This window comes from Coregonus clupeaformis, chromosome 14 (assembly GCF_020615455.1).
Source record: "Coregonus clupeaformis isolate EN_2021a chromosome 14, ASM2061545v1, whole genome shotgun sequence".
In the NCBI taxonomy this organism is placed as follows: Eukaryota; Metazoa; Chordata; class Actinopteri; order Salmoniformes; family Salmonidae; genus Coregonus; species Coregonus clupeaformis.
Window position 1 is genome coordinate 41,336,496 of NC_059205.1, and position 14,901 is coordinate 41,351,396.

Consider the following 14,901-nt stretch of genomic DNA (forward strand, 5'->3'; position numbering starts at 1 on the left):
GAGTAAGAATGAGTGGTGTGGCTGAGTGTGACAGAGACAGCGAGAATGAGAGAGAGAAAGAGAGAGAGACAGGAAGAGACACATGAAGACACAGAAAGAGAGAGAAATAAATAATGAGAGAGAGAAAGAGAGAGAGACAGGAAGAGACACATGAAGACAGAGAAACAGAGTACTAGAGACAGAGAGAGAGACAGACAGATAACATGGACTATCCAGAGATAGACTAGATCCATTCAAGGCGGCTACTGTAGCTCATCAGTCATCTCATTACATGTGCCCTCCTGGAGTCTGAAGTGTAAATCAACGTCCTATTGAGAGCTCCACTATATGCGTGTGTGTGTGTGCATACATATGTGCATGCTTGCCTGTCTGGGTGCGTAGGTGTGTGTCCGTGTCACAGGAGGTTGGTGGCACCTTAATTGGGGAGGACGGGCTCGTGGTAATGACTGGAGCGGAATGAGTTGAATGGTATCAAATACATCAAATACATGGTTTCCAGGTGCTTTGCTCCGTTCCAGCCATTATTGTGATCCATCCTCCCCTCAGCAGCCTCCACTAGTCTGTGTGTGTATGACCAGGTGTAATGTATTGTGCTGGCAGCCAGAACAGAGACCTGGATTTGCTGCTGCTGTAGACAGGGGGGCTGGAGTCCTGTAGGCGTCTGTAGGGGATCTTCCTCAGCTTAGACAGCTCCTTGGATAGGATCTGCTGGGTGGTCTCATCCTCCCAGGTCAACTCTGCAACACAACATATCAACAGGAATAACACAGAATGTCAGACTAGAACCAGCAAATATAAATACATTGAACATGTATTTCATTATGTGACAAACAATGGAAGGAAACAAAGACAGGTTAGGAGAAGAGACTAAGAGATGTCTGATAATAAATATGATATCCTCCCAGTTCAACCCTGCACACAACACATCAACAGGAACATTCATAATGTCTAGAATGACTAGAACAAATTAAGAGTTTTTTTCCAAAACGCTATATATACATTTTCTTAAATGTTGGTAAATTAGCTATGTTTAAAAAACAATTATTGGACATATAGCATTTTGCAATAAAACACATTTTAATACACACCTAAAATATATGAATAAAAAATCCAAAAACAGTAATATTTTACACACACATGAAGGTACCCACAAGCAATCATTTCTGGTGAAAAATTGGTGGATATAGTGTTTTGGAAATAAAATCTTCAAGTGGTTGAACATGTACTATATATTGCATCATTTGACATCTCAAAAAGAAACACAGAGAAAGAGGTGTTAAAAAATGTTATCCCTGGTGGATTAGGTCAAAGGTCACTAAGAAGCAGAGGGGAATGCACATGAGGCTCATCATGTAGCCTTTAGCCTTGGACACCTACTAACATGCTGAGAGAATATTACAGGATGAGAATGAATTAGGGTGTGTCCCAAGTGGCAGCCTATTCTCCATAGGGCTCTGGTCAAAAGTAACACACTATAAAGGTAATATGGTGCCATTTGGGACACATCCTAAGTCATTCTCATTCTGTAATATTCTTTCATCATGTTAGTAGGTGTCCAAGGCTAAAGGCTACATGATGGGCCACATATGTACTCCCCTCTGTTTCTTTAACTACAGCACATTTTGGCAACCGAACTGAGGATGGGTGCCAATACCAGATGGGGTGGCGGAACCAAATGTAACCCAGAATATGGCCACGCACACTTAAACAATTCAACAGAGACATTCCACAGATGAGAAGCAGCATTCATGAAATATACAAGCAACACTAGAATGCACAGCAAATAGCATCTGCAATGACATCATTATCTTGTAATAGTAGGAACGGGGAATGCAGGACACACGTCACTTTGCACAGTGAATCTTATTGTTTAAAGTGAGCATTTTGGCTAGATAAGCTTGGCTTCTATAAATCACATTTTTCCAAGAAGGCATGTGGGTCATTCCACAAAAAGAGTGTGTCTCTTTTAAGTAGAAATTGTACCCCATTTTTGAATGTTAAAAGCATGTTATATTAATATGAAGTGCCCTTTAAAGAGCGACTGCCCCTAAAAAGCAACTCCTCGTTTTGAAAATGGCCTATATGGCATCGATATGAGTCAGATTTTTTTTTTTTTATTGTAGTGTCAAAATTGACTATAAAGTGTAAATAGGATCATTTCGGTCATAAATCTTTCTTGTCCTAAACAGAGATTTGCGAGAGGATAAGAAAAAATGGTATGTCACAGAATGAAGGGTACCGTAACAGTTTTCCGTGGGTTGGGTTTATCGTAATGCCTATGGTCAATTTGGTATGACATTCGATATCTCTTCGGGGCTAGTTATAGACCATCAGTAAATTACATAATATACATAGGACAATATTTTAAAAGGTAAATAGCTCCAAATTTCAATGACTGAAAAACCTCAAACCAACTATAAATTATTGAAAGAATTTAATGAGACAACTAAAAGATGTGCTACATGAAAATATTGTCCCATTTACATTGTGTAATTTATTGATGGTCCCTAACTATCCCCAGAGATAGGCTATCCAAAGTCAAACCAACTTTGCCACGGTTGCACACAATTTGGCTGAAGTTAATTGGCTAAATTACTTGGCTAACTCTACCCATCTGCGAACACACATCAAACCACACCCCGAAACCAACTCACATTTTAATTCAGTCATGGCTGCTAGCATTTCTTAATGATCCAAATCTAAAACGAGGCCAAATCAGGAAGTGTAATCGCCTTTTAATATAGAACACATGGAGAATGTAATAAATCAGATTGTTATATATGAATAAAGTGCCAAAATTCTGGATTTTGACATGTCCCTCTGTGCACCCTCTGTGACTTCTAGGAAGATTTCAACCCACTTCATTAAAACAATTATCCAAGTTTCACCATCATTGTAAACCCCTAGTTACTTTATTGCTTTGACAAAGTCATTTCTGAAGATTATTATTTAGTTCATGATTAGTGATTCATTTATGTCTGTCCCTCATTTTAAGGTCAACCCTGTTACGTGAACTGAACTCTCGTTTTAATATGGTGAAACTATTCCAAAGAATGTGTGGCAATTTTCTGGTGTTTTGTGGTGGAAAAATGAGCGGGTCGAGCATAAAACATCAACCCTGTTACCAATAGATAGACAGGCTAGAAATGTTTTAGCAATTAGATTTTGGGGATGAAGCTTGCATTCAAATGCCACACCCTGTTGCACACAACAAGCTTCAATTCGCCCTGTCAAAATTGTCAACCCTGTTACAGTCAACCATGTTACTTTATTTGGCACTTAATAGGCACTTACTATAGTCTTTTTTTTCTTTTTTTTCTCTTGAGATGGGAACACGTATTTTTTATGAAGTATATGTGCTCTTTATGAAAGAATGTTGAAATCAACTGTTTTTTTTTATACCAAGTTACACTTCTCAAAAGGCTAAATATATATATTTAAGCAATAAGGCACGAGGGGAAAATATAACAAGCAAAATAATACATCTTCAAATACAACTAATTAGAACACACGTACTCAATCAACATAGTGAAGATAAAAACATAGCGAACAGAAGACATAGAAGGCACAGTATGTGGGTATGTGTGGATGAATGGTGATGGAAGGTGTGGTGTCCATTTTGTGTTTGAATAAGTGTGGCGTTAAGTGAGTGAGAAAGGAAATGGTTGCATATCCAAGAACCAACGTGTGTCTGTGAGCAGGGGTTGTGAGAGACAGCTTTCAATTTTGTGCAGATGAGGGATATACATTTTAAAATATAGTATACATCTAATCTATTTTTTTATTGTCCTATCATGATGGAACGATCCCCAACCCTATATCCTAGACACCCACCTGAGTGACCCATACACCAAAGAGAAGTTCCCATCTGTTTTATGGACCTGCTGTGAGTTGCCTATATGCAGCCTAAATAGAAAAATAAATGCGGTCAGAGACCTACTTGAGCAGCACCGCCCCCTCAAAATTCTGAGCCTGCCTGGCAGGGTTGGTCCTACAAAGCCAGAGCCCCCTGATGGGAGAGCATAATATACAAGGCAATTCTCAAAGCTGCTAATGAGAACCTTGAAGACCTTGTACCTAGCCAGTGGGGATTCCGGTGGGGTACCCCCACCCAGGTAGTGGCAGTGCTGGCAACACTGGCTGCAGTAACCCATGGGGAAGGGGTCACACTCGGACAATCAGAGAGGGGGCTTATAATTGTGGCCCAGGTGACACAAAATAATCAAAGGTCTGACTGCACGGAGATGCTTGGGAAAAACCGTTGAGCATCTGATCTTATGGTTGATTGTGGAGGAAAGTGGTTGAGTGTGTTAGAGTATGTGTGTGTATGTTTATCCCACATCTGTTGCAAGGGGGTAAGGATGTTAGGGAGAATATAGAATGAACCACAATAATTGTTTGCTAAAATAATAATTGCTTGTCAAAAATGTAATACAATGTCAATCCGGGTTATAGGTTAAAATCCTACGCATGAATTGCTGACATTATTACGCATATTAATCGATAATGATGGAAAATAAGATATGCAAGATATTTGAATGGATATATATTTTTTAAATAGCTATATATATATATATTGAGGTGAGAGCATTGGAAATGCTTTTGGCGGTTAACCTGCTTCTGTTTTGTGGGTGGCACTGTGTGCTGTTTTCAATGGATGGGTCCTGGCCTCTCGGGGGCTTAGGGATTCGGGGGGACGGGGGTGGTATGCTGAACACCGGGATGATGGCCCAACTTGGGATAGGGAGGGGCTTTAGCGGGGGAATTACTGGAGAACAATTGGAGGGTTACTTAGTAGCAATGCAAATATCATGGTACAGCTACAGTGAGGGAAAAAAAGTATTTGATCCCCTGCTGATTTTGTACGTTTGCCCACTGACAAAGAAATGATCCGTCTATAATTTTAATGGTAGGTTTATTTGAACAGTGAGAGACAGAATAACAACAAAAAAATCCAGAAAAACGCATGTCAAAAATGTTATAAATTGATTTGCATTTTAATGAGGGAAATAAGTATTTGACCCCCTCTCAATCAGAAAGATTTCTGGCTCCCAGGTGTCTTTTATACAGGTAACGAGCTGAGATTAGGAGCACACTCTTAAAGGGAGTGCTCCTAATCTCAGCTTGTTACCTGTATAAAGACACCTGTCCACAGAAGCAATCAATCAATCAGATTCCAAACTCTCCACCATGGCCAAGACCAAAGAGCTCTCCAAGGATGTCAGGGACAAGATTGTAGACCTACACAAGGCTGGAATGGGCTACAAGACCATCGCCAAGCAGCTTGGTGAGAAGGTGACAACAGTTGGTGCGATTATTCGCAGATGGAAGAAACACAAAATAACTGTCAATCTCCCTCGGCCTGGGGCTCCATGCAAGATCTCACCTCGTGGAGTTGCAATGATCATGAGAACGGTGTGGAATCAGCCCAGAATTACACAGGAGGATCTTGTCAATGATCTCAAGGCAGCTGAGACCATAGTCACCAAGAAAACAATTGGTAACACACTACGCCGTGAAGGACTGAAATCCTGCAGCGCCCGCAAGGTCCCCCTGCTCAAGAAAGCACATATACAGGGCCGTCTGAAGTTTGCCAATGAACATCTGAATGATTCAGAGGAGAACTGGGTGAAAGTGTTGTGGTCAGATGAGACCAAAATCGAGCTCTTTGGCATCAATTTAACTCGCCATGTTTGGAGGAGGAGGAATGCTGCCTATGACCCCAAGAACACCATCCCCACCGTCAAACATGGAGGTGGAAACATTATGCTTTGGGGGTGTTTTTCTGCTAAGGGGACAGGACAACTTCACCGCATCAAAGGGACGATGGATGGGGCCATGTACCGTCAAATCTTGGGTGAGAACCTCCTTCCCTCAGCCAGGGCATTGAACATGGGTCGTGGATGGGTATTCCAGCATGACAATGACCCAAAACACACGGCCAAGGCAACAAAGAAGCACATTACGGTCCTGGAGTGGCCTAGCCAGTCTCCAGACCTTAATCCCATAGAAAATCTGTGGAGGGAGCTGAAGGTTCGAGTTGCCAAACGCCAGCCTCGAAACCTTAATGACTTGAAGAAGATCTGCAAAGAGGAGTGGAACAAAATCCCTCCTGAGATGTGTGCAAACCTGGTGGCCAACTACAAGAAACGTCTGACCTCTGTGATTGCCAACAAGGGTTTTGCCACCAAGTACTAAGTCATGTTTTGCAGAGGGGTCAAATACTTATTTCCCTCATTAAAATGCAAATCAATTTATAACATTTTTGACATGCGTTTTTCTGGATTATTTTGTTGTTATTCTGTCTCTCACTGTTCAAATAAACCTACCATTAAAATTATAGACTGATCATGTCTTTGTCATTTTGACCTCACTGTATATGGACAGTCAATCGCTCTGGTATTTTTTATTGGTAAATTTACAAACATATATAATGATAAATAGATTTGAAACTTGTATCCCATTATGGTATGAGGTGAAATAAGTATAGCCAGTTATAATTGTAATGGCTTAGCAGATAATAACAAAAGAAGAACAATATTTATATGGCTCCAAGAGAAGGAATATAATATCTATTGTTTACAGGAAACTCATTCAACAATTCTAGATGAAGTTGCGTGGAAAAAGGAATGGGGGGGCGAAATATACTTCTCCCATGGGCTAAGAAACTCAAAAGGGGTGATGATATTAATTAACAGTAATTTCGATCCGAATGTGCAAATTGTCCAAACAGATACGCAAGGTAGATGGATTATTTTAAATATGTTATTGGACCATAAACAGATATGGCTCATTAACCTTTATGGACCAAATAATGATGATCCACACTTCTTTGACAATATATTAAAATAAATTATCAACTCTGCAAGCAATTCAAGACTCTATTATTATGGTGGGAGATTATAATACCGTTTTAAATAGCTCAATGGACCGTAAAGGAAATCACACAACAAACAATTACCCTCATGCTCTTAAGGAAATCGTGAATGTCATGCATACATTAGAACTAGTAGATATATGGAGGCTTAAATATCCTGATCTAGTGAGATATACATGGCGGAGACTCAATCAAACTAGTCGTCTTGACTTCTTTCTTATGTCATTTTCGTTGGCACCAAAAGTTTAAAAAGTGTTGATAGGGGACAGAATGCGGTCGGATCATCATATACTTGGCATATAATTACTCTTACTGAATTTCCACCTGGGCTAGCATATTGGACATTTAATCAAAGCCTATTGGATGATAACTTGTTTTTAACTAGGACAGAGGAATTTATAACTGATTCTTTCCGACATAAAATGGGTACAGCAAACCCCCTTATTGTATGGGACACCTTTAAATGTGCCTTTAGAGGCCATGCAATTCAGTACTCATCTCGAAAACAAAAGCAATTTAGGTCAAAAGAGTCCACACTGACAAAGGAAATAGAAGGTCTAACAGAACAGATAGATAGCAATAAAAACTGTAAAATAGACGCTCAGAAAAATGCACCACTTCTTTTTTAATCTTCAACATAGGAATGCTACCAAAAATAATTTATTGAAACTGGTTACAAATGACGGAGTCACCCATGATTCACCAAATTATATTTTGAAGGAGAAAACAAAGTACTTTAAGCATATGTTTTCGTTTCAGTCGCCTCCATCTCCTCTAACTGAAGCAAATTGTAGATTTGTTTTCTTCTATTGATAATGTAAAATTAACAGCCATGCAGAAAGACTCGTGTGAAGGTGAAATTACAGAGGAGGAACTTCTGGATGCAATTAAAGACTTTAAGTCCGGGAAAACTCCAGGGTTGGATGGCATACCAGTTGAGGTATACCAAAAAAAATTTGATATACTCAGAGGACCGTTATTAGCATGTTTTAACCACTCCTATGTAAATGGTAGATTATCAGACACTCAAGAAAAAGGTCTGATTTAATTATTACTGAAACAGGATACAAGTGGAAAATATAAAGATCCAGTCCATTTAAAAAAATTGCCGGCCCCTTACACTTCAGTGTTGTGATTTGTATAGCGCATGGAATTAAAAAGGTATTGTCGGACATTATTCATTCTAATCAGACAGGTTTTTTACATGGGTGATACATTGGAGATTGTCACGCCCTGGCTCTGGGACTCTGTTATGTTGATGTAAATGTATGTACATTTTTAGGGGGGGGGCACACGGCATGGATGACGGGGCAGCAGGAGGCAGCTACAGGGCGTATCGGGAGAATAGGAGAGGAGGCCACCAGGTTAAGGGGGCTATTGGTCCAGAGGGAGCAGGAGTTAGTGGGTCAGAGGGAGGAGCTACTGGAGGCGATAAGGGAGAAGGAGAGAGTAGAGGCACGGCGAGAGGAACTGTGTAGGCAGCTGAGGGAGCGGAGGGTTATGAAGAAACCCAGTCCCGCTCCTCACACCAAGCAAGTGGTGTGTGTTACCAGTCCGGTCCGGCCCGTTCCTGCTCCCCGCACTAAGTTAGTGGTGCGTGTTCCCAGTCCGGCCCGACCCGTTCCTGCTCCCTGCACTAAGTTAGTGGTGCGTGTTCCCAGTCCGGCCCGACCCGTTCCTGCTCCCAGCACTAAGCTAGTGGTGCGTGTTCCCAGTACGGCCCGACCCGTTCCTGCTCCCCGCACTAAGTTAGTGGTGCGTGTTCTCAGTCCGGCCCGACCCGTTCCTGCTCCCCGCACTAAGTTAGTGGTGCGTGTTCCCAGTCCGGCCCGACCCGTTCCTGCTCCCCGCACTAAGTTAGTGGTGCGTGTTCCCAGTCCGGCCCGACCCGTTCCTGCTCCCCGCACCAAGCTTATTGTGCGCGTCGCCAGCCCGGTCCGGCCTGTTCCTGCCCCTCGCACCAAGCCTAAGGTGCGCGTCGCCAGCCCGGCCCGGCCTGTTCCTGCTCCCCGCACCAAGCCTAAGGTGCGCGTCGCCAGCCCGGCCCGGCCTGTTCCTGCTCCCCGCACCAAGCCAATGGTGCGCGTCGCCAGCCCGGTCCGGCCTGTTCCTGCCCCTCGCACCAAGCCTATGGTGCGCGCCGCCAGCCCGGCCCGGCCTGTTCCTGTTCCCCGCACCAAGCCAATGGTGCGCGTCGCCAGCCCGGCCCTGCCTGTTCCTGCTCCCCGCACCAAGCCAATGGTGCGCGTCGCCAGCCCGGCCCAGCCTGTTCCTGCTCCCCGCACCAAGCCAATGGTGCGCGTCGCCAGCCCGGCCCGGCCTGTTCCTGCTCCCAGCACCAAGCCAATGGTGCGCGTCGTCAGCCCGGCCCGGCCTGTTCCTGTTCCCCGCACCAAGCCAATGGTGCGCGTCGCCAGCCCGGCCCGGCCTGTTCCTGCCCCCCGCACCAAGCCAATGGTGCGCGTCGTCAGTCCGCCACAGCCCGTGCCTGGGTCACCGGTGCCTGGTCAGGTACCGGTCAGCTGCTCCACACCGGAGCCTAAGCAATCCGCTCCACCGATGTCCAGTCCAGCTCCAGCCAGCGGGGCCAGACCGGACCAGGGGCGCTACGGGGGGATTGTTGGAGGGTGGTGGTCAAGCCCGGAGCCGGAACCGCCTCCGAGGAGGAATGCCCACCCGGCCCTCCCCTGTTCTGTTCATGTTTGGCGCGGTCGCAGTCCGCGCCTTTGGGGGGGTACTGTCACGCCCTGGCTCTGGGACTCTGTTATGTTGAGCCAGGGTGTGTAGTTTCTATGGGTTTGTTTTCTAGGTTTATTATCTAGCTCATGTGTTTCTGTGTTGGTCGGGGTGGTTCTCAATCAGAGGCAACGAGTATCAGCTGTTGCTTGTTGTCTCTGATTGGGAACCATACTTAGGCAGCCTGTTTTCCACAGTGTATTGTGGGATCTTGTTCCGTGTTGGTTTGTGTATGTAACCAAGGACTTCACGTTATCGTTTTGTTGTTTTGTTCGTGTGGTGAATAATAAATATAAGTATGTACGCATATCACACTGCGCCTTGGTCCACTTCCTCCTACGATCGTGACAGAGGTAATATAAGGCAAGTACTGGAAACAATAGAATCAAATCAAATCAAATCAAATTGTATTGGTCACATGCGCCGAATACAACAGGTGCAGACATTACAGTGAAATGCTTACTTACAGCCCTTAACCAACAGTGCATTTATTTTAAACAAAAAAAGTAAGAATAAAACAACAACAAAAAAAGTGTTGAGAAAAAAAGAGCAGAAGTAAAATAAAGTGACAGTAGGGAGGCTATATATACAGTGAAATAAAGTGACAGTAGGGAGGCTATATATACAGGGGGGTACCGTTGCAGAGTCAATGTGCGGGGGCACCGGCTAGTTGAGGTAGTTGAGGTAATATGTACATGTGGGTAGAGTTAAAGTGACTATGCATAAATACTTATTTAACAGAGTAGCAGCAGCGTAAAAAGGATGGGGTGGGGGGGCAGTGCAAATAGTCCGGGTAGCCATGATTAGCTGTTCAGGAGTCTTATGGCTTGGGGGTAGAAGCTGTTGAGAAGTCTTTTGGACCTAGACTTGGCACTCCGGTACCGCTTGCCGTGCGGTAGCAGAGAGAACAGTCTATGACTAGGGTGGCTGGAGTCTTTGACAATTTTGAGGGCCTTCCTCTGACACCGCCTGGTATAGAGGTCCTGGATGGCAGGGAGCTTTGCCCCAGTGATGTACTGGGCCGTACGCACTACCCTCTGTAGTGCCTTGCGGTCAGAGGCCAAGCAGTTGCCATACCAGGCGGTGATGCAACCAGTCAGGATGCTCTCGATGGTGCAGCTGTAGAATTTTTGAGGATCTGAGGACCCATGCCAAATCTTTTTAGTCTCCTGAGGGGGAATAGGCTTTGTCGTGCCCTCTTCACGACTGTCTTGGTGTGTTTGGACCATGATAGTTCGTTGGTGATGTGGACACCAAGGAACTTGAAGCTCTCAACCTGTTCCACTACAGCCCCGTCGATGAGAATGGGGGCGTGCTCAGTCCTCTTTTTTTTCCTGTAGTCCACAATCATCTCCTTTGTCTTGGTCACGTTGAGGGAGAGGTTGTTGTCCTGGCACCACACGGCCAGATCTCTGACCTCCTCCCTATAGGCTGTCTCATCGTTGTCGGTGATCAGGCCTACCACTGTTGTGTCGTCGGCAAACTTAATGATGGTGTTGGAGTCGTGCCTGGCCATGCAGTCATGGGTGAACAGAGAGTACAGGAGGGGACTGAGCACGCACCCCTGAGGGGCCCCCGTGTTGAGGATCAGTGTGGCAGATGTGTTGTTACCTACCCTTACCACCTGGGGCGGCCCGTCAGGAAGTCCAGGGTCCAGTTGCAGAGGGAGGTGTTTAGTCCCAGGATCCTTAGCTTAGTGATGAGCTTAGAGGGCACTATGGTGTTGAATGCTGAGCTGTAGTCAATGAATAGCATTCTCACGTAGGTGTTCCTCTTGTCCAGGTGGGAAAGGGCAGTGTGGAGTGCGATATAGATTGCATCATCTGTGGATCTGTTGGGGCGGTATGCAAATTGGAGTGGGTCTAGGGTTTCTGGGATTATGCTGTTGATGTGAGCCATGACCAGTCTTTCAAAGCACTTCATGGCTACAGACGTCAGTGCTACGGGTCGGTAGTCATTTAGGCAGGTTATCTTAGAGTTCTTGGGCACGGGGACTATGGTGGTCTGCTTGAAACATGTTGGTATTACAGACTCAGTCAGGGACATGTTGAAAATGTCAGTGAAGACACTTGCCAGTTGGTCAGCACATGCTCGGAGTACACGTCCTGGTAATCCGTCTGGCCCTGCGGCCTTGTGAATGTTGACCTGCTTAAAAGTCTTACTCACATCGGCTACGGAGAGCGTGATCACATAGTCGTCCGGAACAGCTGGTGCTCTCATGCATGCTTCAGTGTTGCTTGCCTCGAAGCGAGCATAGAAGTGGTTTAGCTCGTCTGGTAGGCTTGTGTCACTGGGCAGCTCGCGGCTGTGCTTCCCTTTGTAGTCTGTAATAGTTTTCAAGCCCTGCCACATCCGACGAGCGTCAGAGCCAGTGTAGTATGATTCAATCTTAGACCTGTATTGACTCTATGCCTGTTTGATGGTTCGTCGGAGGTCATAGCGTGATTTCTTATAAGCGTCCGGGTTAGAGTCCCGTTCCTTGAAAGCGGCAGCTCTACCCTTTAGCTCAGTGCGGATGTTTCCTGTAATCCATGGCTTCTGGTTGGGGTATGTACGTACGGTCACTGTGGGGACGACATCATCGATGCACTTATTGATGAAGCCAGTGACTGATGTGGTGTACTCCTCAATGCTGTCTGAAGAATCCCGGAACATGTTCCAGTCTGTGCTAGCAAAACAGTCCTGTAGCTTAGAACACTATGAAAAATCTGGGAAACCAGGCCTACTATTCATAGCAGACTTCGAAAAGGCATTTGATAAAGTACGACTGGGGTTTATATATAAATGCCTGGAGCATTTCAATTTTGGACAATCTCTTATAAATTGGGTTAAAATCATGTATAGTAACCCTAGGTGTAAAATAGTAAATAATGGCTATTTCTCAGAAAGTTTTAAACTGTCAAGAGGAGTGAAACAAGGTTGTCCATATCTATTTATTATTGCCATCGAGATGTTAGCTATTAAAAACAGATCCAACAATAATATCAAGGGATTAGAAATCCAGGGTTTAAAAACAAAGGTGTCATTGTATGCTGATGATTAATGTTTTCTTTTAAATCCACAACTTGAATCCCTTCACAGCCTCATAGAGGAAGTAGATACATGTTCTAACCTCTCTGGATTACAACCAAATTATGATAAATGTACTATATTACGTATTGGATCACTAAAAAATAAAAAATTTACATTACCATGTAGTTTACCAATAAAATGGTCTGATGGTGATGTGGATATACTCGGAATACATATCCCAAATGAAATAAAGGATCTCACTCCAATACATTTTAATAGAAAGTTAGTAAAAATAGATAAGATCTTGCTACCATGGAAAGGTAAATACCTGTCAATTTGTGGAAAAATCACCCTGATTAACTCTTTAGTATTATCCCAGTTTACCTATTTGCTTATGGTCTTGCCTACGCCTAGCGAACAGATTTTTAAATTATAAGAGAAAAAAATATTCAATTTTATTTGGAACGGCAAGCCAGACAAAATTAAATGGGCCTATTTATATAATGAATATAAATTCGGAGGACGGAAATTATGAAATATTAAAGCGTTAGACCTATCACTAAAAGCTTCAGTCATACAAAAGTTATACTTAAATAAGAACTGGTTCTCTAGCAAATTAGTAAGATTGTCTCACCCAATGTTCAAGAATGGCCTTTTTCCCTTTATTCAGATTACAACCTCTCACTTTAAGTTATTTGAAAAGGAAATAATCTCCCAAATATCACTATTTCTAAAACAAGCCATAGAAAGTTGGTTGCAATTTCAATTTAATCCTCCAGAAACGACAGAACAAATAATGCAACAAATATTGTGGTTAAACTCAAATATACTAATTGATCAAATTTGACAAAATGTTTAAAAAAGGTATAATCTTCGTAAATTATATTATCGGTAGGAATGGTGGAGTTATGTCGCACATGCAGCTAACAATAACATATGGAAATGTCTGCTCTACCCAAAATTACAACCAAATAATTGCAGCATTACCGCAAAAATGGAAAAGGAAAGTGGAAGGGGGAAAAAGTAAGGAACTTGTCTGTCGGCCATGCATTAAAGAATATAATTGGTTAAAGAAAATTGTGATAAATAAAAAAGTATACCAGTTTCATTTAAGGACCAAAGGATTGACACCGTCCCATATAGATTGCAAAATAGTTGGGAAGAGATTTTTGACGTACCGATTCCATGGCATAGTGTTTATGAATTGAGACGCAAAACGACGCCGGATTCAAAACTTAGAATTTTATAATTTAAATTATTATATAAAATTCTTGCTACCAATAGAATGTTATTTATATGGGGGATACAATCTTCCCAGCTCTGCAGATATTGCTGCAAAGAGACAGTTTCATTAGATCATTTGTTTTGGTACTGTCCATTTGTAGCTTGTTTTTGGACACAGGTCCAGGAATGGCTAAAGGATTGCAATATTTACCTGGAGCTAACCCTGCAGATAGCACTACTGGGTGATCTGAAAAGTCATAGTCAATAGATCAATAATATAATAATACTTTTAGCAAAAATGTTTATATTCAATTTACGATCTGTAGAAACAATGAGAATAGAAAGGTTCAGAACCTTTGTAAAACATCACAGTACAGTTGAAAAATATATGGCAAATAGAAATCCAATATGGATGGTGTTACGAGATAGATGGGAGGTGTTGAATGAAGCTGAAGGATGGGACTAATAACAACAACTAATAACAACAAGATAACTAATGTAAAGCATACTGTGTCCATAATAAGTATATAGGTTATAGGTTGATAGCTTTTGTGAAAGAGCACAGTTAGAAAAATATGGCATATAGAAGCAAACCAGATGGACATCATGAAAATGATCGGAGGAAGTTCAGGAGTAAAAACAAACAAAATATAATTATTGTAGAATTTGACTGTGTCCATAAAATATATATAGTATGTATGGGCTGGAAGTAGAGGCCTAAGCGCTGTTGTTCACTAGTTTACTCCAATTGGGGAAGGGGTTGGAAAGTAATGACGGGAAATATAATTTTAAAAAGGATATGTGTGTGTGTGTATGGATGTATGTATATATGTATGTAAGTATGTATGTATGTATATATATGTGTATGTGTGTGTGTGTGTATATGTGTATGTGTATGTGTATGTATATATATATATATAAATATATATATATATATATATATATATATATATATATATATATAGTGGGGAGAACAAGTATTTGATACACTGCCGATTTTGCAGGTTTTCCTACTTACAAAGCATGTAGAGGTCTGTAATTTTTATCATAGG

At 42.7% G+C, this 14,901-nt stretch overlaps 1 protein-coding gene across 1 annotated transcript in view; it reads right to left on the reverse strand.

Moving 5' to 3' along the window:
• Positions 1 to 14,901, reverse strand: part of LOC121580885 (receptor-type tyrosine-protein phosphatase N2) — a 186,267-nt gene that overhangs the window by 134,656 nt on the left and 36,710 nt on the right. Inside the window, exon 4 of the mRNA XM_045224816.1 lies at positions 614 to 737. Coding sequence (XP_045080751.1) covers positions 614 to 737 — 124 coding nt within the window. The remainder of the gene's footprint in view (positions 1 to 613; positions 738 to 14,901) is intronic.